General features: G+C 47.1%; 1 protein-coding gene across 8 annotated transcripts in view; it reads right to left on the bottom strand.

Annotated features, from left to right (window-relative positions):
• Positions 1-24,910, bottom strand: part of Mylk (myosin light chain kinase) — a 196,211-nt gene that overhangs the window by 63,582 nt on the left and 107,719 nt on the right. For all 8 annotated transcript variants that reach the window (XM_070030043.1, XM_070030045.1, XM_070030047.1 and 5 more), the window contains 4 exons: positions 24,161-24,232; positions 22,727-23,709; positions 16,466-16,582; positions 6,565-6,651 (listed from right to left, as the gene is read on the bottom strand). In XM_070030043.1, the coding sequence (XP_069886144.1) occupies positions 6,565-6,651; positions 16,466-16,582; positions 22,727-23,709; positions 24,161-24,232 (1,259 nt within the window). The remainder of the gene's footprint in view (positions 1-6,564; positions 6,652-16,465; positions 16,583-22,726; positions 23,710-24,160; positions 24,233-24,910) is intronic.

The raw sequence follows: 24,910 nt of genomic DNA, 5'->3' as shown, positions 1-24,910 counted from the left end.
AATTTGTAAAAGCCTGCCATGGATACTTATCACTTTTTCTTTTTTTTTAAAAAATAAGTTTTTTATTGTGAGGGGTTACAGTTACATGAGCAAGGTAATGAGTACATTTCTTATGAAGCATTGTTGCCTCCTCCTTTGTTTTTTCCCTACCATCCCTTCCCTCCTTCCACCTCCACAACTACACCACCCTTTTCCCTCCGTAAATTGTAAAGTTCATTTTTCAACATACTGCCTTGTATATCTCATTGTTACAATAGGTCCACCTGTATCCCTATTTAAACATTTTGTTGTTTTCTCTTCCCCTCCCCAAATTATACTGACATCAAATACAGTGAAAACAGGGGCTATACTGTGGGGGAGGAACATACAAAGCAACAACAAAAAAATCACATGGTACCTTATAAATACATTAGAAACGATAGCAAGGCCATTCACTTATACAGACAGATTAGAGGAATCCCTAGTCTGGTGTCAAACTGGCATTGGCTCACCTGTGCTTTTTTATACCTGGATTTTTTCAAACCAATCTTTAAGCCCCATGGACCTGTCCTTCATCACACAGGCAGCAAGCTTGTCTTCCTCCATACAAAACTCCTAAGAACTTCCCCAGCCAATCAGAACTGGTCCTTCCCCCATAGGCTGGTCACTGCTGTGCAAACTCAGCTGAGCTTCTGTAAGCTTCATGTCTCCATACATCATGTGAGAAGAATTAGTTGCCTCACTTGAACATGTTCCTCAAAACCTTCCCATCAGTGGCCTGACATCACAGCTGGACAAGGCCTGGGGTCAGCCATGGATGACGAAGAAGCTATGGTACAGAGGGATGTAAATCTTCCATTAAAGTCTCACATTTAATTAATGGAAGAATACAGACCTTCTTCTCCTGCTTTGTAGATCCATAGCTTTCTTCTACACCTTGGGCCTGAGCATTGCCCTAGAACTGATCATACTAAGTTGTTCCTATTTCCTCATTCCATATGGAGCTCAGACTGAGGAGTCTGGGGTGCTGTTCCCTATGCTATCTCCCAAACAGGAGAGGACCCACTCACTTTGGGCTGGAGGAGTAAAGAAAGTATTCCAGAGGTGCTAGTATTAGATTCCCATCAAGAAGAGAGAAAGACAACAATAAAGGACATTATTGGGCCAGTTGAAAAAAATGGGAGAGTAGACTGTGGATTGGTTAGATAACAGCATTAATTCCACGTCAAATTTCCTGGTTCCAATAATTTCATTGTGGTTATATTCTTAGGAGACACACAGTGAGTTGAAAGTCAAGGATATGGTATCTCTAATTTGGTTTGTAAGAGGTGTCTAAATGTGACTATACATATATTAGGTGATAAAACGACTGAATAAAATGTAAATAATCGGTGAATGTCAAGTAAAGCATAGTGTAAGAGTTTATTGTACTATTTTTGGAACTTTTGTGCAACTTTGAAATGATATCAAAACAGTTATTTAAAAACAACCTATTGGCAAGCATGTAGCAAATACCTTGAGAAGTCCCTAGACCCAAAGACACATGTCAGCTGCTTTCCTTCTGCCCTCCCTTCCCCCTCCTCCTCTCCCTGCCCCAGACTTAACAGTCAGACCTCTGTCAGTCTTATCAGCCAGTCCCCCACCTCCTCCTGCTATTTCCTATGGTCCAACCTTAAGCACAAACTAAGGCCCTGAGTCTGTGGCCAGGCCAAGGTGTTATGGCAGGAAAACAGATTAGTTCCATTCCTTACTAGTTGTGACACCCTGGGTAGGGCAGTTTCATTGCTAAGACAGTTTTGCTCATATGTAAAATAGAAGCAGTAACTATTTGCACAGTGGAGTAAACAACTTAGCTGGAGCAATGTAGATGGAGCAGCTAAGACGATGCCTGATACACAAGAATTCAGAAAACTAATGCCACCCAACTCAACCATGCTCACAAGAGTCACCTCGCATCTGTACTGTTTCCCCCCAAGGCTCCGGCCTGCCTTCCCTCCCCCACCAGTGTTATCATTCCTCTTCAACCAAACCACATAAACTGCATTCCTCTCCTTCATAACCTAGCCCCAGCTTCCCTCTTTCCCAAACCCTCCCACACTAACTCCCCCCATCTCCCTCTTGTGCTTGTGAGTCATTGCCTGCCCCCTTGTTCTTTGGTCACTTGAGTTGGGGGCAGCTGACTTGGCTTCTCCTTCACACCCCACAGCAGTGAGTCTCCAGGGGCTCTCAAGTCATGGTGTGGACAGAATCATCCTTGCTCATGCCTGACAACTTATTCATATGACCACATGGGCCTGGCTGGGAACAAGAGCATGCACAGAAAGGGATCTGGCTATTCTCCGGTGCAACAGGAAAGTCTCTTCCTTTCCTCAGGAAAGAGGATTTCCGCTTCAGATTAGTTACTTCATGGCCCTACACACACACACACACCTGCACGCACACACACACACACACACACACACACACACACACACACACACACACACACACACACACACACACACACACAGAGCCAGATTACTCATGGAACTGGACATGTCTGGGACTGAAGACAGTAAAAGAAAAAGATGGGGGCTAGGAATGTGTGTAAGTAGCAGAGTACTTGCCTAGCATGCATGAAGTCCTGAGTTTAATTCCTCAGGACTATATAAACAGAAAAAATGGGAAGTGGTGCTGTGTCTCAAGTGGTAGAGTGTTAGCTTCGAGCAAAAGAAGCTCAGAGACAGTGCCCAGGCCCTGAGATCAAGCCCCAGGACTGGAAAAAACAGAGTGAAGAAAAAGATGCCCACACTATAGGATTCCATTCTTTTCTTTCTTTCTTTCTTTCTTTCTTTCTTTCTTTCTTTCTTTCTTTCTTTCTTTCTTTCTTTCTTTCTTTCTTTCTTTCTTTCTTTCTTTCTTTCTTTCTTTCTTTCTTTTTGTCAGTTGTGGGACTTGAACTCTGGGCCTGGGCACTGTCTCTGAGCTCTTCAGTTCAAGGTGAGCACTCTACCACTTAAGCCACAGAGTTACTTCGGTTTTCCTGATGGTTATTTGGAGAAAATGTCTCATGGACTTTTCTGCCCGAGCTGGCTTTGAACCATGATCTTCAGATCTCAGCCGCCTGAGTAGCTAGGATTATAGATGTGAGCCACCGACACCTGGCTAGATTCCATTTCTATAACCCTCCAACTGATATACTTGTGTATTTGTATATTTACATATTTTTCATATATATGTATATAAATGCACAGAAGAGTAATTGAATTGGAGTTATAAAATTGGGAGATAGATTTTTCACATTGGACTTAGTATATTTCTGAATTGTTTCAAATGCTTAAAAAAGAATTCATTCCTGTAGTTACAATAAATTATCCCACAAAGGGAGAAAATATTGGGGACACAGACATAAAAAGACATCTCCTTCATTTCCCACCTCCATGCAGCCACCTCTTCAGGAGGCTCCAGGACCCAAGCCCTGTGGTATCCCTTGGGTACCCGGGGCAGGACAAGAACATGTGTCTGGCGGGGGTTGGGGGGGGGGGGTTAATGCAGCTGTCGGTGGTGATAAGTTTCAGGTGATGGGGGCTGGTAGACAGGCCAGCAAAAGGAGTCAAGATGGTTATTAGGGGCCATGGAGACACAACCATTCTTTGGGGATGAATGAGTCTCTCTACCATGGAGGCTGTCTACACAGGGAAAAACACCCTTTGCAGACAAGGGGTGCAGTCATGAATGTGTGTGTTTTCTATGAAGATGAAGCACTTCCTTCCAGCTTTGCTGCTCCCATAATTAGGGCTGCCTGAACCCCTCAGGCACTGGAACATTCTGAAAGTGTGGCTGTAGAGGACCTCAGCGGCTACATACTTCATAGCAGCAGCAGGCAGATCTGCTCAAAACCAACAGTGGGGCCCTGGCTTCCCTATGTACCACTGAATCAGGGTCCCACCCCTGAAGCTCTGATATGATCCTGAGGTACAGGATGGTGGTGGGGTGCATCCCAGGCCTCCGTGGTTTATGAGCTCTGCAGGTGACTCCAATACATAGTCATAGCCTTGCTGTCCTCTAGGAGCTCCGGTTTGATGTTGACGACTGGGGTTTTCCACAGCCTCTATAGCTCTTTAGGGCAAAGAGCCCAGTTGTGTGTCTGCTCATTGTCTCACATTTGTTTTTCTCCTCCACAGTGCTTCATTGGCCCTGGGACATGGTTCTGGAGCCTAGAACAGGAGTGGCTGAACCACCACATCACCCACCTGCTCTCTACAAGAGACACCTGGTCTCTTCACATTTCCCATAACTAGCTCAACAAGATCCAGGCAATACCTCTGGAGAATAAAAGGATCTAAGCCATTTCTATTAGATTCTTTTTAAACACTTTATTAAATCTGTACTCTTAACAATTGAGGCTTCTCAATAGTGGCCTCTTCACTATTCTCATGGATACTGAACTCACTTGGATTAAGTATCTAGGAGAAATTATAAGTTCACTTTGGCTGCTTCACCACACTACCCTGACTTGGGCTGGCTATCTGTGTTTGAAGAACCGAAGCTCAGCATTAGGAAGATAAAATAACACTTTACAAAGAAAAAGAACACAGCAAAGTCATAAAATACTGCCTTGCAATGGAAAAAAGAGAAGTGGTCTTTGAAGGAATCAGGCTGCATTGCTTTTTTTCTATTAGCATAGGTAAGTAAGAGCTTGCCTGTGTTCTGTTTAAGACTAAGTATGTTGGGGATGTGCAAACAATTCTGCACCCTATTAAAACTGGAGGTGTCAAGAAACACTTCAGGTAATCAAATCAGTATGGCAATTCTAGGGGAAGCCAGGGCTGCATTATAACTTTTGAGGCACTTCTGTCTTCATGGACCCCTTCTTTCTTCCATTAAAAAAGGGATATCTGCAAAGCACTGGTGGTTCATGCCTGTAATCCTAGCTACTCAGGAGGCTGAGATCTGAGGATGATGGTTCAAATAAAAGTCTGTGAGATTCTTATTTCCAATTATCTGTCCCCCCAAAAGCTGGAAACAGAGCTGTAGGTTCAAGTGGTAGAGTGCTATCCTTGAACAAAAAAACCTCCTGGACAGTACCTAGGCCCTGAGTTCAAGCCCCAGGACTGGCACTGAAAAAAAAAAAGAATATGTGTAAATATGTATGTAAACATGTAAGCATATGCATATATTACCTTAATTATGTGAATTGCACATTATATATTGCTCTACTTATAAAGATCAATATATTATGAATTTAAAACATTGTCTTAGGGGAGGGGGGAGGCTGGGAAGGGATGTGAAGGGTAAACAAAGGAGGAGGCTGCAATGCTTGGTAAGAAATGTACCAAGAAATGCATTATCCTGCCCATGTAATTGTAACTCCTCTGTACAGTATGTTCACAAATAAAATTAAATTAAATTAAAAAAAAACATTGTCTTAGAATTAAGTTTCTTTTTTCTTCCGATTTTGTAAGATGGCACAGTTTTGTGGGTCTCTAAAAAGCAATGTGGACCTAGGCTTGGTGTCTATGGATAAGGAGACATGAGGAGATACAAATGAATAATAAATAAAGAGGGAAGTAGCTGTTTGTGATCTCAGTCACAATGAACAGTGAAGCTCCTTTCTCCCTTGGCTTTTTTTTTTCTTATTGGTTGTGGGACTTGAACTTTGGACCTGGGCGCTGTCCCTGAGCTCTTTTGCTCACGGCTTGTGCTCTACCACGCGGAGTCACAGCTCCACTTCCAGTTTTCTGGTGATTAACTGGAGATAAGGGTCTCATGGACTTTCATGCCCAGACTGTCTTTGAGCCACAATCCTCAGATCTCAGCCTCCTGAGGAGCTAGGATTACCGGCATGAGCCACCAGTGCCCTGCTTCTTTTGGCTTTTTATACCACATAATTTCAAAGGTCTTCCCTGACCAAGGCCTGGGCAAGGCCCTCAAGGAGCATCTGAAGAGACATGGATGCAATCTCATAATTCTGGGAACAAGACAGGGGAGGAAGGAAGTGCTGATGCTTTGAGAACTCACAGAGTTGTTTCTTTGAGCTGAAGAGGGTTAGACCTCAGAGTTAAAATGGCTTTGCAGTGAGAAATGACCAGAAAGGTATCCCATAGGGAATGACTCAAGAGCAAAGAGGAAGAAGCTCAGGAGAAGGTCAAGTGCTTGACCTCAAAGATTTGGCAGATCTGGTAAGAGAGATGTTGACACCCCATGTGCCCATGTGTGGTAGGTGTCCAGGGTGTGAACATAAAAAAGGTTCACTTCTGTGGGATTTCAGAGGTAGGGAGGACCATTGGCGATTTCAGCCTGAGCGAGAAATTGAAAACTACAATTTAGAAAGTTTCCTCTGGTGAGATAGAATCAACTGGGGAGATCAGGAGCAGCTCCTGATCTAAGTCTCCAAAGCAACCCCTCCACTCCCAGGCACATATGAGTGTGAAGAGATGGGTTGTGGAAGAGATCTCCACAAGAGATCACTCCCGGGGCACTTGAGCACAAGGAAGCCAGACCTCCAGGAAGCACTTAGATCACAGTAGGTGATCAGGAGGCCTGACCTCTGATGCCACCTCAGTCCTTGGGTGTCCCAGGGTTTGCACAACAAAAAGTACTTACTCTCTGTTCCTAGCACAGGGGGAAGGGAACTCTTGGGCCTCCGAGATTTCATCTCCGGGGCCTTGGCATTCTCACTGGCTGGAGCATCTGGAACAAAACAAGCAACACCATTGTCAGTCAGCAGCTGTCCGAGGAGCTGAGCAGAGGAGGCACTTCAGTTAGAACCCCACCTCAACCCAGTGCCGGCCCACATTCCTCTCTGAGGCCCTCTCTGTAGCAGCCTGGCGCCTGGACTGGCCGTTCCACTGGGAGCACCAAAGAAGGAGAGAGATTGCTGCACTGCACGAGCCTGATAAATCAGATGGCAAAACCATGAGCAGAGATGGATGCACAGGCTAGGGAAGTGCTTACTGCTCCTGCTATGGCAGCAAAGGCCGCCAGGAATGGCCCTGGCAAGCTGGGCACCCTCTGTTTGGCTTGTTCCATCTTTTTCCTTGGGTCCCAACTTACTCAGCTGTGTTCTGGTCTTCCTGAAGGTCTTCCAAAGTGAATGGGGTCCTGGCCCTTAGGCTTATAGATCTGGCAGAGGGGAGGACTTGCAGCCACTGATTTCTCAGACTTGCTTTAGTCCTGGGCAAAGACAGGCCAGATAAAGGCCTTGAAGCAGGCAGCTGGCATGTCTCACCCCTGGGGCTAAGGAGAACACTAAGTCTGAGGGCTTCTACTACCTCCTCTCCCAAGGTAGGTGCAGTGGATCCCTGCTGGGCAGCACTGGACGTATTGGGCAGGGAGGTGCAACAGCCTCTCAGCTCTCTGCTCCAAGCTCTCTTTTCTAGTTCAATACAAAGCATGGATAATGCTTGAGGAAGCCCTCAGCTGTGGAGTAGTGTGGAATCAGCACTCTGGGCTGGGCTGGGCTGGGCTAGGCTGGGTGGAGCAGGGCAGCACAGTCTTTCCCTTAAAAATGGACTTTAAGACATAGGCAAATTACCCAGGACTGAGATAAGGAGCTGCTGGCTGACTAGCTATCACCATCTCCAGTTTTTACCACCCTCCCTCCACCCAAGGAACACTCTTAGGGGAGAGGCTGGGAGGACACTCCCCTTGAGTCCCTTCCTGTCCTCCATTTCCTGCTCCTGAAAAGGAAGCTCACAGGGAGGAAGGGGGTGGGGGGACTTTCCAGATGGGGCCTTGGTTACATTCCTGTGGCTTGGCTGGGGAGGAAGGTCCATCTCCTTGTCTCCACCCCAAGGACGGGTAGCCCTGGCTGGTCTTGCCTAGATTGGGCTTCTGTAGTTCAGGAGCGGAAAGCACCAGGAACATAGAATACAGGGGCTGAGGACATACTCTTTCCAGCTCAAAGTCACAGGCTTTGTGCAGGTATTATGTAGGTCCAAATGAATGGCAGCTCAGAAGCCACAGGGCTGTGGTAGGCAATTTCCCACTGAAGACAGCTAAGAGCTGGGCATGGTGGCTCACGCATGCCTGTAATCCCAGATACTTGGAAGTGAAGAAAGGAGAATCAAAGTTTGAAGCAAACTCAGGCAAAAGCTGGCAAGACCTTATGTCAAAAAAAAAAAAATAAATAAAAAGGTCAGGCATGGTGGTTGGTTCACACCTGTGGTCCTAGTTCCTCCGAAGCTGGAGGCAGACAGATTGAAGTTGGAGGACTAGACTGTATCTGAAAAACAAACTAAAAGCAAAAGGACTAGAGTGTGGCTCAAATGATTGAACACTTGTCTAGCAAGCTATAGGCCCTGATGCAAAACTTGGGCAAATTGTTGAACTGTCATGTGCCTCTGCTCTCAATCCTGCAAGTAACAGTAGCAATAGTAAAGATAGCTGAAGGCCTTTAACGTGCAGCTGTAGGAAAGATTCGGTTGGACTTAAAAGTAGGACTTTCTAGCAGTGTATGACAAGGGGTGGAGAGTAAGGGACAAAGATGGAAGAAATCCTTTTAAGCAGAGGTTGGTAATCTAGCCCCTACCTTGACCCCTGCCCTACTATGTACCACCCATATCCCACCACCTTCCATAAGCGCAAAATAACCCCAGATGGTAAGTTCCAGGTCCCTGCCACCAGGACACAGCTCTGCTAAGCTGTCAAGAAGCTGCGCACACCTCAGAGCACCAGTTCTATGTGGACACATGGTGTGAGGGAAAGAAACTTCCCTTGGACTTTGGGAGATTTGGAAGGATAGAATGTGTACACAGTTCTGCATTCCTGTTTCAGCATTCTCCTGGAGAGTCCCAGAGCATAGAGGAGACTGGGATAGAAGAGTCAGGATTCTTTTTCTACTGATGGGTAAACTGAGGCATGAGTGAGCAAAGGATGAGAAGCCTGTTCTCTTGGATTTCTAAAAGATAACAGTGGGGCCTTATATTATTTCTCTCCCTATGTGTCATTCTTTCAGAGTCCTATCATGGTCAGAGGCTGAGAGAGATGAGTTCTCCTTTTGTTTTTGTCATTCACATCTTCAGAATTTGGGCAAATCACAAAAACTGCCCTCTACCTCTGCTTCCACATTTGCACAGAGGAAAAAAAAAACACCTCATATTTTCTCTATCTCAGAGTCCTCAGATCCAGGCAAGAAAGAAAAGGCACACAAGTGTGCTTTGGAGAGCCAAGAAGCACTGTTTACTTTAATGCATCCCTTCCTTCTGACTATACAACCCTGGAGCCCCCTAGAGAAAATCCTTCACCTTCAGAAAGCCCTGGGACCAGTCCGTGTCAGCCTCAGCACTGTCTCAGTGCTCACTGGGTTGTGTTTTGAGTCTGGTTCTGAGACACTTTTTGGATACACCTTATCTTTCCATCTGGCTGTGAGGAAAAGGGCTCAAGTTTCCCTTTTCAAAGCAAACCTGGAGCCCAGTGGGGGACCACACTCCCTGCTCATGTGCCAGCACTGCGGGGGCTGTGTGCTGTGCCATGGGGCCTGGCCAGGGACATGGAACCACCAGTCCTCGTGAGAACCGCCAGCGAGGAATGGCCTGGAAGGACCACGCGCTTAATCAAAACCAGCTTTGTGCTCACACTGCTGCCCAGGGGATAAAAATAATAGTAATAAAAGTTTAACAGCAGCTTGTAGTTTTCTGTCTATTTTAATCATTTTGTGATGAAACTGAACTTCATTTCTATATTTGAGCCCCAGGGCTGGAGTCCTTTGCTGGCCCTGTTGTGCCCCCAAAGTAGCATGGGGGAGGAGGGTGGAGGTGTGGGGAAGTGGGGGGCCTCTACGGAGAGAGGGATACTTGTCCTTATATGGACAATGCCTCACCCCTTCCACTCCTGGACTAGCTCTGGAGGAAATCTTTCCAGAGTAGCATTTTTTTTTTTTTTGCTTGCTTGTTTCCCCCAAGAGGTTGTATCTGGGGCTCTCTGATCCTAGGCTGAGGGAGGGGGAGATGAGGCCTTAGGAAGCTTCTAGGAGTAGATCTAGGGGCCCTGGTTTCAGCCTCTCCCAGGATGGCCCTTTGCCAGACAACAAGCAGCCTGATAGTTATTCTATTGAGAGATTTCTAGTCAGGAAATTTGAGGGCTCCTTTTTGGCTCTGTTTAATGGCCATGAGTCCTTGGATAAGTTTCTGAACTTTCCTGACATTTATTTTCCTCCATAGGAAGATGAGAGTAACAAACAAAAACCCAGCAGTTCTATTTAGTTCAGCCTACTAATCGTTAACTGCCTGTGATGATTTAAAGAATAAGCATGAAGGTAACAGTGGGCTGAGAAACATGGCAGACCAACAAAGGTAAGTGACAATCAGAAGTGCCAAAGGACTTAGTGGCAATGGACCTCAGTGGTTAGAGTGTAGGGTTTGAGTCTAGATTCTTACTCAACTAGTCAGGATGTCCTCAGCACACTTCAGGTGAGGCTCTTCTTACCATCACTCCCCTGACTTTCTCCTCATTGTCACCAGTGATCTCTACCCATGTTGCCAACTCCAAGGGCCAATGCTCAGGCTGATCTCTGTACTCAGCAGCAGTATTTGACATATTGATCCTGATCATTCTTTCCTTGTTGAAATTCTCATCATTTGGCTTCTGGGATGTCTCCTTTCACTTGGGTTTCTCCCTGCAGCCAATGCTTCATAATCTCCTGTAAACTCCTGATCTCTCATTGTTGTTCTCTGCTTCCCTCCCTTGTCCCAGTTCCAGTCACATTTGCCTCTAAGACTTCAGTAAATCCCCAAGGTATCTGATGGACTCTACACATGGATGGCTCCTCATGTCCAACCCCACTCAGCCTCAGATATATCTAAATATCAGTCAAGGAGATCTGCTTCCTTGGCCTAATAGACATCTTCAGCTTCATACTTAGAGAACCATTGATTGTTTCCCAGTTCTTACATTCCGATTTTAGTAGGTGATATAAGCATTGAGCTTTACTCCTCCATGAAAACAAAGACTTCAACAAAGAGTAGACTATGTAAGGCCCTTGGACTGACTCCTCTTTCTCGTCTACTGACCCAAACATCAGCAACTCCTATCAGTTCTATATCAAACCAGATTATGAACACACCCATCATTTCTGTCTATTCTACTGAGCGTAAGGTTCAATAGTACCATTGCCTAAGACCTGTCTCCCTGCTCCATTCTTGACACATCCTGGGTCTGTTCTACCTGAGTGATGCTTTACAAGTGTCCAATGTTGTCCCAACACACTTGGAATAAAATCTGGCTTCCTATCATGAGCTACATGGCTTCAGAGACCTGGGCCCTGACCCTCTATAGCATACTGCCCGTCCTGTTTCCTCTTCTGGAATGTCATAAGCACAATCTTGTTGCTATTCCCTCTTCTGGGACTCTTTGGCTCACTTCCTGCCTCTGTTTAAATGTCCCTTCCTCCACAGACCTCACCACCCGCCTCTTTGAAGTAGTATTCCCATCACCAGGCTGTGTTTTCTCATAGCACACAGCGTTACCTGACATTGCAACATATCTGTTCACCTGCACTATTGCTTCCTCTCTAAAAGGTCAAGTCGTTAGAGCAGGTACTTCTTCTGTTTATTGTTCCAAATGCCAGTTCTTCTAGCAGTGCCTGAAAGACCCAGCATTAGTATCTGTTGAATGAATGAGCAATGACATGGGGTGGCTCTGTCTTTCTTAATCTTCTCCTTTTCTGTTTGTTTCCTGAGATATGGTATTGCTATATAGCTCAGAGTGTTTGGTTCAAATTTAAGATCTTCCTGCCTTGTCTTCTGTGTGCTGCTTTTTTTTTTTTGGTATGTATAGGTGTGTGTGTGTGTGTGTGTGTGTGTGTGTGTGTGTGTGTGTGTGTGTGTGTGTGTGTGTGTGTGTGTGTGTGTGTGTGTGTGTGTGTGTGTGTGTGTGTGTGTGTGTGTGTGTGTGTGTGTGTGTGTGTGTGTGTGTGTTTGACCAAAATTGGCACATAGATCTAGTGTGGCCAAATTCCTACTCTCACTGTAGCTGAAGTCTGGGCTGGGAAGGGTGGATGGTCCAGGGAGGGACCAGGATATCTTCTGACTCTTATTATGCTGGCCTAAGAAGGGCTTCCTTATCTCCTGTGTATCTGGATCACAGGAAATGAGTTATGCAGTCTCATTAGGGGTTCTTATAGGCCATGCACCAAATCATAGAAAAGTGAAGGCTCTAGGACCAGATACACCTGAGGCCTGCCTATGTGATCCATATTATAATTTGCCAGGTGAGCTAGATGTCCAGTCTGGATTTAGTGTGCATAGTGTCCGTTCTGGGAAGGCTGTTTATACTGCTGAGCATGAGAAACACCAGCTGTTGTATAAATAGAAAATATAAAGTATAAGAGTCTGACTATAGCAGACACTCAAGGCCAGATTTTCTTTCTTTCTGGGTGAGTTTTCTGGTAAGTCCTTGTCCATTCTAGGCTTACTTCCATTCTGCTGAGTTTGAAGGGAAGGGTGGTATAACCAAATCACAACATGTTCAAAATACCCATGTTCATAGAAAAAAGGTCCAAATAGCACAATTAAAATAGCCAGACATGATGTATTGTACAGGTTACCTCCCCTATCATATTATATAAGGGAAATAATAATGTGTATGACACAGCCACTGAACTCTACTGGGCTTACTTTGATAAGAGCCTGAAATACAGCTTGGAAGGTAGGTACTCTACCACCTGAGCCTTACCTTCAGCTCTCAGATGTATGGTTTTAATGCAGTTGGGCTTAGGCTGACTGAATGATGGTGAGTAGCTTTCAGGGGGTGTGGCCCTCCCTGCTGAGTGGCAGGAGAAAGCAGCCTGAAGTTGGCACTGGGGAGGAGGACCTCATTGTCTCTTGTGAGGAACACAGAACTGGCCTTGCCCAGAAATCAGCCTGAGAGTTGCTTGTGGATGAACTGAATGCGTCCAACAATGACTAGACTGGTGAAAATCCAACTACGGTGCAACCATGGCTACTCTTCAGAGCAAGTGGTTCCCCCCTGCTGCTGCCTTCTTTCACTGAAAAAAAAAATTCCCCAAACAGGGCTTTGCTATATAGTCCAAACTAGCCTCAAATTCAAGATCCTCCTGCCTCCAGCTTCCTGAATGCTGAGATTACAGGTGTGTATCACTCCACCTGGCTTAAGTCTTTCTCTCTCTCTCCCCCTTTCCCTTTCCTCCCTACTTCCCTCCTTTCCTTTTTTGTGGTACTGGAGTTTGAACTCAGGGCCTTGTACTTTCCACGCAGGTGCTCTGGAATTTGAGGCACACCCCTAGACCCTTTTTGCTTTGGTTATTTTTCAAATAGGAGTCTCACATGTATAACTGGACTGGCCTGGACCACCATCCTAGTTCACTTCCTGAGTAGCTAGAATGACAGGCATGTGCTGTGATGCCCAGCTTTTTATTGAGATTGGGAGTCTTGTGACTATCCCCACCAGCCCAGCCTCAAACCATGATCCTTCTTATCCATGCCTCCAGAGTGCCTAGGATTACATGTGGAAGCCAAGGCACTTGCTCAAGCAACTTTTTTTTTTACTAAAATTATGAGCTTTGCTCTTCATAAAGATGCTCTAGTTCACATATGCACCAAAACTTGTCTATAATTTCAAAGGATACTCAGACTCATTGGAATCCCTAAGTATCATGCTGTGGGGATAGCTGAGAGGAAGAAGGGACAAATGAAAAGACAGGAAGTTTATTCAGCTGGGTAGAGCACCAGACAAAAGGAGGCAGAAAGGTGCAACAATGCAACATGACAGGAAAACAGTTAAGGCTCTCCATGGAACATACAGCTAAGCGTGGCTGGATCCTACCCAGTACACAGGACACTGATAATTCTCCAAGAGTAAGAACAGGGGAAAAGAAGTGAAGAAGGTGTCCCTATTTCTTTTTCTCTGAAAACCAAACTAGCCTCAATTAACTGAGACTCAGTTTGTTATCTCACCTGGTCTATCTCCTATCACTTTTAGCTTTTCTCCCAAAGCCCAGCTCCTAGTTTGTGGCCAGTGGCCACATGAAAGAACTAGAGATAGATAATGCTGGTCATGCCTGTAATTCTAGCTACTCAAGAGACTGAGGTTCAAAGCTAACTTGGGTAGGAAAGTTTGTGAGAGTGCTATCCCCACCAAACTACTAAAAACAGCCAGAAATGAAGTTGTGACTCAAGTGGTAGAGCACCAGCCTTGAGCAAAAAAAGTCTGGATAGTGTTCAGATCCTGAGTTCAAGACCTAGGATGGAGTGCATGTACACACACACACACACACACACACACACACACACACACACACACACACACACACACACACACACACACACACACACACACACACACACACACACACAGAGTATTAGTAGGGACAAAGCCAGGCACCAGTAGTTCATACCTGTAATCCTAGTTACTCAAGAGATTACAATTGAGGATCACTGCTCAAAGCCAGTCTGGGCTGGAAAGTGTGTGAGACTCATCTCCAATTAACCACCAGAAAACCGGAAGTGTCACTGACACGAAATAGAAGAACGTGAGTCTTGAGTAAAAAGAGCTCAGGGACAGTTCCCAGTCCCTGAGTTCAAGCCCCATGACTGACAAAAAAATAATAGTGGGGACAGCAAAAGAATCTTCTAGTAGACCTCGGGGCAAGCATAGTTCCTTAAGCGGCAGAAAGAATTCCTTAAACTTTGAAGAAAAAAAACGTCACTAAAGATTCTGAATCTGTAGGAGAAAAGAAAATTTCACTGTGCAAACAAATCTGGGCAAGATGCTAACACTTTACAGCTAAGAAGAATGAATTGCTCTCCTGTTTGCAGCTAGCCTTGCAAATAGGAGTTCAAGAGTCCTGGGATTCCTGTGTGGAAGGACTGTGAGTCAACATGAACATGGGGCGATTAGAAATCATCTTCTGGGGTCAAATTCCCCAGAAAGCTACAATGCAACACCTGGAAAGAAGCAGGACTCTGACCCGGGTGGTGAGCTCCCAGGTGAGTCTGAGCTGTCAGCTTTTCTCCATCATCTCCTCCGTCCTCCCTTCAGCTGATCTGCTAGATCTGCTTTTCTAGACTCAGCATGTCCAGCACTCTTGGGAGCAGAAACAATCTCATAGGATATCAGCATCTCCTTTTTTGGCTGCTAGCAATTTAATTTACCTTGTCACTGTGTATTTAAAAGACATCTCTTTATAAGACTTTGCCTCCTTTCTCCCATTCATTACGTTCAGTAGATCACAGTTTTATGATCAAGAGATCAGATTATGCAATCAGGAATGAGGACAGTGATTCTGCATCTTGCAAGGTGGCAGTAAAACAGATTAGCATTTTAGGACTCAAGCGATTCCATTCAGGAGCCAGGAGAACAACAAAGCCGTTCTTCCAGACACCTTATTTGGACACTAGCTTTTGACATGTCTCTGATGGGTTATTAACCAGGCATGTCAAGGGCAAGAAGCTTGTTTTCAAAAAACTACCCTTTTAGACATTTCCAGGTAAGTATTAAAAGTCAAAGAAAGGGTACTAGATTGGGAATCCCCAGATGGTCTTCTGCGCTGGCTCACCATACAGGGCTCAGGGGGTCTCAACCAGTCTATTTCCTCTCGGAATGGCCTCAGTTCTCACATCTCTAAAATGAGAGTGTTGGGTTGGAGATGTACTTTAGTGGTAAGAGTATTTACAAAGCCTTTGAGGGTCTGATACCCAATACTGTGATGATGATGTTGATAAAATAATAATAATAATAGTAAATATTAATAGTATCAGTCTAAGCATCATAAGTTTCATTCTATTCAAAGTCTCTTACCTATACGCCTTATGGAGGGGAGAAAAGAGTCACAAATACAAACTTCCTCCATTTCTTCAGAACAAATCCCAAGTCTCCCAGTGAGGTTTTTTCCCTGCCTAAGATGGAAACCCCACTCACACCAAATGGGTCTGCTCTTTCTCCCATGGCTCCTGCCATCTCAACTTCTCTCTTCTCTCCCTGTCTCACTATTACTGTTTTCTTTTGGCAGAGGTGGCTCTGTTCTCTCTGCCCTAAGCCTCAGCCTGACTCACCTTTTCCTCGAAGACGCTCCCACACTCAGCTCCCTCCTCAATTCCCCAGGACCCAGGTTGGGTCTGTGTGCCCCAGCACCAGCAGTCACTCTTGTTTGCTGGCTTTAAAAAAAAAACCTTGTAATCATTTTCCTGTGGGTGTGTCCTTTCTTCTGCAAGTGCCCTAGTGCCTGGTGTTCCTGTTTAGAGGGTTCTGGATGTGAGGTCAGGATTATAAGAGGAGGAAGGGGAGGAGGAAAAGGAGAAGAGGGAAAAGAAGGAAGAGAAGGAGGAGGAGATGAAGAGCCCCTCCTACAAGCAGGAGGTGCAGGAAGAGGCCATTATATATATTGGTGATCAAGGAGGGCTGTCACTTTTCTTCCTGTCTTGTTTTTGTAAAAGATAGTTTCATTTTCACCAAAGGAATTCCTAGGTAGGAATGGGAACCATTGGGAACAGGTCATACAGGTGCAGGAGGCATTAAGAGATTATGACAATGAGTGGTCATGGCTTACCATCCACGGTGACCTGGCAGGAGCACTCAGCTTGTCCAGCCGCATTCTTGGCTACACACTTGTATAGGCCCCTGTCCTCTGGCAGTGCCTTCTCAATGGAGACTGAACACAGTGAGCCTGTGAGGGAACAGGAAGAGAGGGTGAGTAGCCCAGGTAGGTCCCAGTACCTGCCTGGCATCTGGAACACAGCAGGCCCCATCTTTCCACAGCAGCCTCCAGGAGCAGAGGCCTGTGGGAATCAATCCAGGCCTTGCTGAGGCCAGTGTAGTCTTTTGCTGATAATCTGTTTCCAAAAGTTGTTATGCTCCTCCAAGTACCACTCCGCCTTCCTTGGAGGCTTCAGGAGGAGGAGAGAAGTAGCTTCAGACCCTCGAGAACATCTGATGCAATAGAAGGAATGGATGGAGATGGTTCTGCACCCTGCGCCCCTGACCAAGAGGAAAGGAATTAGGTGCAGGTTCCAAAACTATGCTGGATACAGTGGCTCAGGACAGGGATCTGGCCAGCCCTGGCACTGATTCAAAGAGTGTCTCTTGGAAAGGGGATTTTTGGTAAAGAAGTGGGTGGGAGAGGAAGGAACCCTTGCACAGCCAGGGACACAGACTTTTGGGAAGATCTGTTGGGAGAAGGAGATTCTAGTATGGGACCATGACACTGGGTTTTCAGGAAGACGATCTGAGATAAAAAAAAAAAAAAAAAAAAAAAAAAAAAAAAAAAAAAAAAACTGGAGCCAGTGAGAGGCACTTTGTCAGGAGAGGCACCTGGGGCTGTCTTCCTTTGGGTCCAGGTCTTCTGACTGTCTCAGAGAGAGGCAGATCATCAACTGGTCTACCCTTGACTCTCTCCCTACCTCCTCTGGCCTGACTGGAGGTGGGGGGAAAGGAGTCACATCAGCCCACGCAGGAATCTGGGATCTGCCTTTTGACCATTTGGTTCTTTCAACTTTGGCTGGCTACTTCTCTAGAAATGGGGGTAGGGATGGGAGGTGGATAGAGAGAACTCCTGAAGTTTCCTTTAGGGTATGAGGAGAGGCCAGTTGAGGGCTGGGCCTTCTAGGTTTCTGCATTCTGATACGTTCTGATAGCATGGCATCCTGCCTGAGGTTGCCCTGTTGGTCAGGGCAGCAGCCATCACTTGAAGAGCCCAGTGTATCTTGCTGCCTAGAGCAATATATCCCCAGCTCCCATAAGCCATGGGCACTAGAAGCCCAGAGCTATGTGTGTGTCCCAGAGGTATGTATGTGGGGAGCCAGACCAGAAGGGAAGCCAATGGGCCCAATTCCCAGAGGATCTCAAAAAGGATACCTACCCTATTTCCTACAATTCCTTTCTCTACTTTAGGGGGACACATAGGTCTGACTAACACAAGGAGATCCAGAGAGCAAGTTTGGCATTAGTTGGGCCCAGAGACTCTCCCTCAGATTGGGAGAAAGGAAAAGCCTGAGACTTCCCAGGACAGCATGGCTGATTGGAGTCCCATATCTCCTATACCCTTTCCCCTTGCCACACATCCTTTGACAAGCCTCACTCTCTCTTTCCTCAGGAAGGGCAACTGGCCAGGGTCTCTTCCCACTGTGGTTAGGAGACAATCGGCAGAAACTGCAGCAAGAAGGATTTTGTTGGAACTTGAGAAAGTCTGGCATGGTAGTGAGAATGGAGAGACACAAGGATATTGGAGTGATGGTAACAACCCTCTAGAGAGAGAACTTTTCATTCATCTGGGTAGCAGGAAGATGCTGAAATGACCTCTGGCCTGAAAGTGGAGTCTTAAGTGAAATTGACCCTCCATCAGGTAGGGCTGAGGCTCTGGGAGTGATTCCCGCCCCCCCCCCCCGCCCCCAACCCCACTCTGGCCCAGGAATGTACGGCTCAAGTCTTCAGTTTTCTTTCAGTTTCAGTGCCTGGCTGCCTTCATTCAGCCTTAAACAAAAATGACACACATGGCTGACAGTAGTGAGCTGCTGGGGAGGGCAGTTTGGACTCAGTCCTGCCCCTTCTCCCCAGCTCTTCCAAGTACCAGAGCAGACCCTGGCCACCAGCAGGCGTGGGCTGAGGGAGGGCCAGAGCAGGCTGGGAGGCTGGCTACCCCAGATGAAGAATCTGGTATTTCCTGTGAGACAGCTCATTCCTGACCTCCAGAAGAAAACTGTTTCCCAGAGTTTCCTTTTTTCCTTTTCTTTCCTTCTTTCCTCCCTTCCTCCCTTCTTTCTTTCTCTCTCTTTCTCTTTTCCTTCCTTCCTTCCTTCCTTGCTTTCCCCCTTCCTTCCTTCCTTCCTTCCTTCCTTCCTTCCTTCCTTCCTTCCTTCCTTTCTTTCTTTCTTTCTTTCCTTCTTTCCTTCTTTCTTTCTTTCTTTCTTTCTTTCTTTCTTTCTTTCTTTCTTTCTTTCTTTCTTTCTTTCTTTCTTTCTTTCTTTCTTTCTTTCTTTCTTTCTTTCTTGCCTCAATCTAGTAGGGAATTTTGAGGGGGTGAAGAGAAAGGGAAAAGGCCAGGAACAGGAATCCATTGAGTGGTTCAGCAGGAGCTCTGCCTAGAGCCTTTCTTGTCCAGGGAGTCAGTGTTGTGTGTTTGAAGACCTCCCCAGCTCTCTCATTTGCTGAGCAGGGGGTGGGAGCAGGGAGAAAGGGGCTGGGGTAGGGGCAGGGAATAGTTTGAAGGCCTGGAGGTTCTGCCTCCTCAGCAGAGTCTCTGACTTGCCCACTTGGTAGGAACAGACCAGCAATGCCACTCACCCCCTGGCTACTTCTTTAGGCCTGTACCCTCTGTATTACCCATGAGTTCCTAGCTCTAACTGTACCTCTCCTTGGTTTTCAAGACACCTGGAGCTCACCATGACCAAAATACTTCTCTCAAGGTCATTACTGAAATACATGCCTGTCTCCCACACCTAGGTCTGAGGGCACTGACTGTATCTACCATGAATTCTTTCCCTGAGCCTGGAACACAGTTACAAGAACACACACACACACACACACACACACACACACACACACACACACACACACACACACACACACACACACACACACCATTCTGAGAATGACAAAGGCCATTTTTGCAACAGGTGGTCTATGCAAGAAAGGTCATGTATCAAACAGAACCTAATTCTAATTTAGAGTTCTTCAAGTGGATTATATGTCCATCTTTCCAATGGAATAATCCCTTTGCATATAGTAGGGAACATCACTCTCCCTTCATCCCTGTAGGATGGACTTATATAGTTTTTAAAAAGCTTTGACAAAATTCCATCCTGAAGGCAATTAAAAATGAGTCATGTCTTGACAACAGCAACAAAAACAAATCCTCCTTATGAGACTGAGAGAAATGCTTTGCTGAGGGAAGCCTGGCCTGGAGGCGGAAAGCAAAGCAGAAAGATAAAGCACTTGGAACACTACCTCAGCCCTCTTCTGGGCTCACTGGGCCATTGCCTCCCATCCTGCAGCCAAGACAGGTCTAGAAAGGAAGACCCAATGCCTAACCCTGGAGGGGTCAGCTAGCAGCACCCTGAACACCATCTCTCTACAGTTCTGGGAATATAGGAAGAAAAACATTTCTACATGACTGTCCCTCTGAGTGTTAAATAATGGTCAGATCCTGCCAATGGCCATCACACATCTTCTCTGGGTCTCTTTGTTGGTGATCTGTAGGCTTATCCGAGCTAGAACATCCGAGAAGCCTACTAACAGCACATCCACTAGCAGTGGCCACACTCACAAATGTGTGTTGATGGAGAGCAAGGAGGGAACAAGTATCTCTTGGATAACGTGGTGAGAATGGCCTGGGAAGACATCCTGGAGGAAGCGAATTTTAATGGCAGAAAAGATGACAGGATGAGAGTCAGTGCAATGGAGGGAGAAGAATTCAACTCAGTGGATGGAGAGACGGAGCAGCCATTTCCTTATTCTTCCTCTATGAGCTGACTCAAGCCACCTGCCACCTGACATCATTCCTGTGGCCCAGACACCCCCATGCACACATGGGGCTGCCAATCCTTCCCCCTCTTAGCTAGTCCCATCCCTGCCCAGCCATTCAAGCCAGGCCACAGGCTCTATTACTTCTGTCTTCTTTGTGGCCATGCCCATTGTGCTAGTCTAAGCCTTGTCATCTTTCTCACTGACCTCTTAAGCAGGTTACAGACTTGTGTTCTTGGCACAAAGTCAATCAAAATCCCTAAAGTCTAAATTTTGTGCATGATGCTCCTCATCCCCAAAGTCTTGCATAACTCCCTATTGCTTTCAAAGTTAAATTCCCTGGCATAACATAGGATGAAACTGGAAAAAAGCCATCCTCTCCAGTCCAGATGGAATATGAGAAGCCTATCTTTGGTGCTGGGGGACCCCTGATTGGAGAGTCCACTTTCTGACCACCTCCCTGTTGCTTAAGCCTGGTTTCAGATGACGCTTAGTGACCCACTCAGGAGCACTTGGTTCCAACCCCCCCCTTTTTTTTTTACTATGAGCCAAAGCCTGTGCCTCCACAGAGCATGCTCTGCTCCCTGCTGTTGGACATGGTCAGGTAGCAACCGATAAGCCCTAACAAAGCACTGCTCTTAAAGCAGAAGTGAGTGATGAGTGTAGGAACAGGAAGCAGGGCTGATGTTTTCAGACAAGACACTCTCCCCTTTGCTGTGTCAAGATGGGCTCATTCAGAGAAAGAGAGGGGGGGGAGAGAGCATTGCCCTCTCCCCACTCCCACCCCCAATACTGTCTGAACCTAGTTTTCATGGAGCTCTCATCATGTCAATCTAGGTTACTGCACAGGTCTCAAAGCTGCTGACTACCTACTCTCTCATCATGCCCAGAAGGATTACTACAGGGTAACCTGAGAAATGTTTCTGGTCAGTCTCCAATCAGTCTGGCCAAGGGCTTTCCAACTTGGAGGTCCCCTTCCCAGGAATATTGTGGGGGATGGTGGCCTCCACTCCCCCCACATATCCCATAGGTGGTCCTCCACAACCACTTGTGTGGACGTGGCAGAAGCAAGGCGGGCAGACGGAGATGGAAGAGACACCTCAAGAGGACCCTGTCAATCTGGGGATGCCCATTAAAAAAGCTTCCATGATAACACATTAGCAGAAACACCCTGCTTTTTCTCTACTGAGAGGGAAGTCCAGTTTCCCCTTCACTCCTATAGTCTTGAGATTTTCTATGCTCCGCTGCCCCAGATTTGCCTCAGAGGCAGAGTGAGATGATCTGAGAATGCCTATTCCTTCCAGGTTGAAGGAGGAGGATGGCCTGGGATGAGGGACAAGAGAAAAAGGAGAGGAGGGGTGTGACCAAGCTAGAGAGAGCAGAGGGGAAGAGTGCCTGATCTGAGGGCTCAGCTGAATTGCTTGTGTTCACTTTACCATGACTTGTTCTTAAGGCTTCTATGGTGGCTGCCTCAGACCCCCAAGAGTAAATTCTACCTCCTGAAGGACTTAGCTTCTTTGTAACCTGCCCTGGCCAGAGTCCCAGCATCGGTTCAGCTTGGACAACTCTGGCCACCAGAGAGGGACGTTGGTTATCTACTGGCCTCAGAGTTTCTGACAGGCTCCATGGGGCTAGGTAAATCCTCTTTGTACTCCCTCTCTTCTCCAGGTATAAACTGGCCCATCTGGGGACTCCAGACCCCCCAAAAAGCCACAGATAGTAGGATTCCCGTCCCCATTCTCCCCCACCATCCAAGAATGTGAAATCCCAGCAAACACAGGTCTCATCCAAATTAGGAAGCAAGCAGCTGGTTCTGAGTTTGGCTAGTGAATGCATGTAGTTGGAGCTCTTTTGGGTTTCTGATTTCTCCCTCTGGTCTCTCAAACCCACACTGCTCTCGAGCCCCAGTCTGTTGTTGACTCCAACTCACAGTCCTATAAAGGCCCATTATCACCCAGCCTTCCTCAAAACCAAAGTGCTGTTTCTCAAGCAGCTCTTGGCTCAGAGTCCCTGGCTGCCTCTGTCATTGGCCCCCCATTTCCTAGCCTTCTCCATGCCAGGCTATGGAGTATCAACCAATTCAGGCCCAGGTCTACTCTGGGGAGCAGGGGTGGGGGTGCCAGGAAAAAGCTCTGCTAGGTAGACACGAGCACACAGCATGTTCTAAATGCCCAGCAAGGGGGTAGGCATGTACCCAAGGATGCTGAGTGAGGACCCTATCCCATGAATAAGGGGGAACAGGAGCTGAAATTCCAACTCAGGTTGTAGGCTATAAGAGGCCATCCACCAGACATGAACTGACGGTGACCCAGACACAGGATCCCCATTTTCCCCGACCCCACACCTCATTTACCTTCTTGGGAGAGGACGATGAACTTAGTAGACTTGAGTGTCTTTCCATTCAGTGTCCAGGTGATGGTGGCTGGGGGATCAGAGATCACCTGGCACTGGAGTAGCAGCTTTGCACCCTCTGCCACACGGACATCTTGCAGCTTCTCTTTGAAGGTTGGGGCAGTCCCTTGGCTCTCCGTTCTTTTCTCATTTTCTGAGGACCCTGCATGTCCTCTCTTGCAGTTCACATCATTCTTAACCTCTTTCTTGAGTTCTTCCTTCCTGGCTGGCTTTGGGGCCTCTGCAGGTTGTGCATTGGCCACAGGCTTGAATGGCTCAGTAGTCTTGGTATTGGCCACTGGTTTCAGGGTCTCAGCAGGCTTGGTGCAGGCCAGGGGCTTCAGGGATCCTGCAGGCTGTGCATTGCCCACAGATGTGGAACTTTCCCCAGCCTTGGCATTCAAGGCCTCAGCACTGCCACTGCCATTCTCTGCTGGTGATTTCTTCTTGCTGCCCAGCACAGAACGAAAATCTGGGGTGGCAGATTTGGGAGGTGGAATCTTTTCAGGCACAGGGGTCTTGGGAGTCCCCTTCTTGGCTAGGACAGAGCGGAAGTCTACCTGCTGGGGACTATGCACCTTCCTCTCTTCCTCAGACACAGTCTTTGGCTTCACTTGCCGTTGCAGGTTGGCGCGGAAATCCATCTGCTCAGCCGGGATCTCCTTCAGATCTTCTTCAGACACAGTCTTGGTGCTCACCTTCTTTCCAAGGAGGTCACGGAAATCCAGCTGTTCCACCTCCTGCTGGCGGATCGACTCCTCCGTGTGCAGCTTGGTCTCCACGCGCCTCTTCAGCAACCCCCTCACGTCCTCTCCGTCTTCCTCCTCTGGCCAACCCTGTCCTCTTGCTGGCCAGCCAGGCTTCAGGGTCCCATGTCGATCACCACCACCATCAGCATCAACTCCTCCACTACAGAGGTCCTCACAGCTGGCTGGCTCCCGCCCCCTGCAACCAGTGAGGGGAAAAAAGGAAAGTAGCAGAAGGAAAAGGGGCTGGGTAAGCCAGAAACGTCAGGGGAGAGCAAATCCCGGAGGGCGGGCGGAGGGCAGAGAGGAGGGGGAAGGGAGATGGGGGCCCAGCCAGGCTGTGTTTATAGAAGGGAACATTGGGGGAGAGGCGTTTGCTTGCTTGCCTACTTGGTTTATTACATCGGTAATGACTTCAGTAGCCTTATAAGGATGTGTGCAAAAAAAAAAAAAGAAAAGAAAAGAAAAAGAAACACACATCACCCCTCCTTTCCTCTGCCCTCCCTCCCAACCGAGTCCCTTTCCAATCTCTCCCTTTGGCTCTGGCAGCCTCAGCCTCAGTCTCAGCTCAATGTCTGGGGCTGCAGAGCCCTGGGGGAAAGTGTGGGTAAAGGAAGGGGCTAGGCCGGGCAACTCGTGGGGGCACTCACCATAGTGTGGCCCTGGTAGGGCTGCTCTGCAGCATCAGTGACACCTGGCAACTGCACTTGCCAACGCGGTTCCTGAAGAATTCAAGGAATCAATAAGGACCAAAAGGCTTTAGTGCTGTGTGGGGCACAAGGCAGGCATGGACTTGGTGGTGGGCTGGCAGACCTCCAAGGAAGATGGAGGTCACAGCCTTAACTGTGACATCCATCTCAAACTTAAGATTTAGGGCAGGGCTCTCTAATCTCCTACTCACTCTATTTTCCCAGCTCTTGCTTCAAAAGAAGAAGGAGAAAAGGATAACTCTGGACTGCAGCTAAGATAGACATCTAGAAGCAGGAAACTTTTCTGTGGGTTTGATTATATGATACAATCAATTAGTCAATAGTAGAATAAAGCATCGATAGGGCCTCTGATAGAGCTGCTGTGTTTACAAAGACATGTTACATGTCAGGGGTCACTTCTCTATTGGTATTCTTCTCCTCTTCCTCCTAAACTGCAGACCCCAACCTTTACTCACCAACCAATGCCCCGAGGTCACAACTTTCCATGTTAAAAATCTAACAAGCAACCCTCTGCATGAGTGGACCTTTCTTTTCTTCCTTCAGGTAGGGAAGGTTACTAATGCTTTACTGCCACACAGAACTGCTTAGTGATGCAGCTGAAGCCCTGTTCAGGACAGGCTGGGCAGAGATTCACTGAAGATGGTCCCACCAGCCTGCAAGGCTGCCCTCTGCTGGCTTTTGTGAGCACTG

The sequence above is a fragment of the Dipodomys merriami genome, unplaced genomic scaffold (genome assembly GCF_024711535.1).
Source record: "Dipodomys merriami isolate MVZ:Mamm:240054 unplaced genomic scaffold, mDipMer1.0.p SCAF_2, whole genome shotgun sequence".
Taxonomy (NCBI): Eukaryota; Metazoa; Chordata; class Mammalia; order Rodentia; family Heteromyidae; genus Dipodomys; species Dipodomys merriami.
This window is presented reverse-complemented; position numbering and strand designations above follow the sequence as displayed.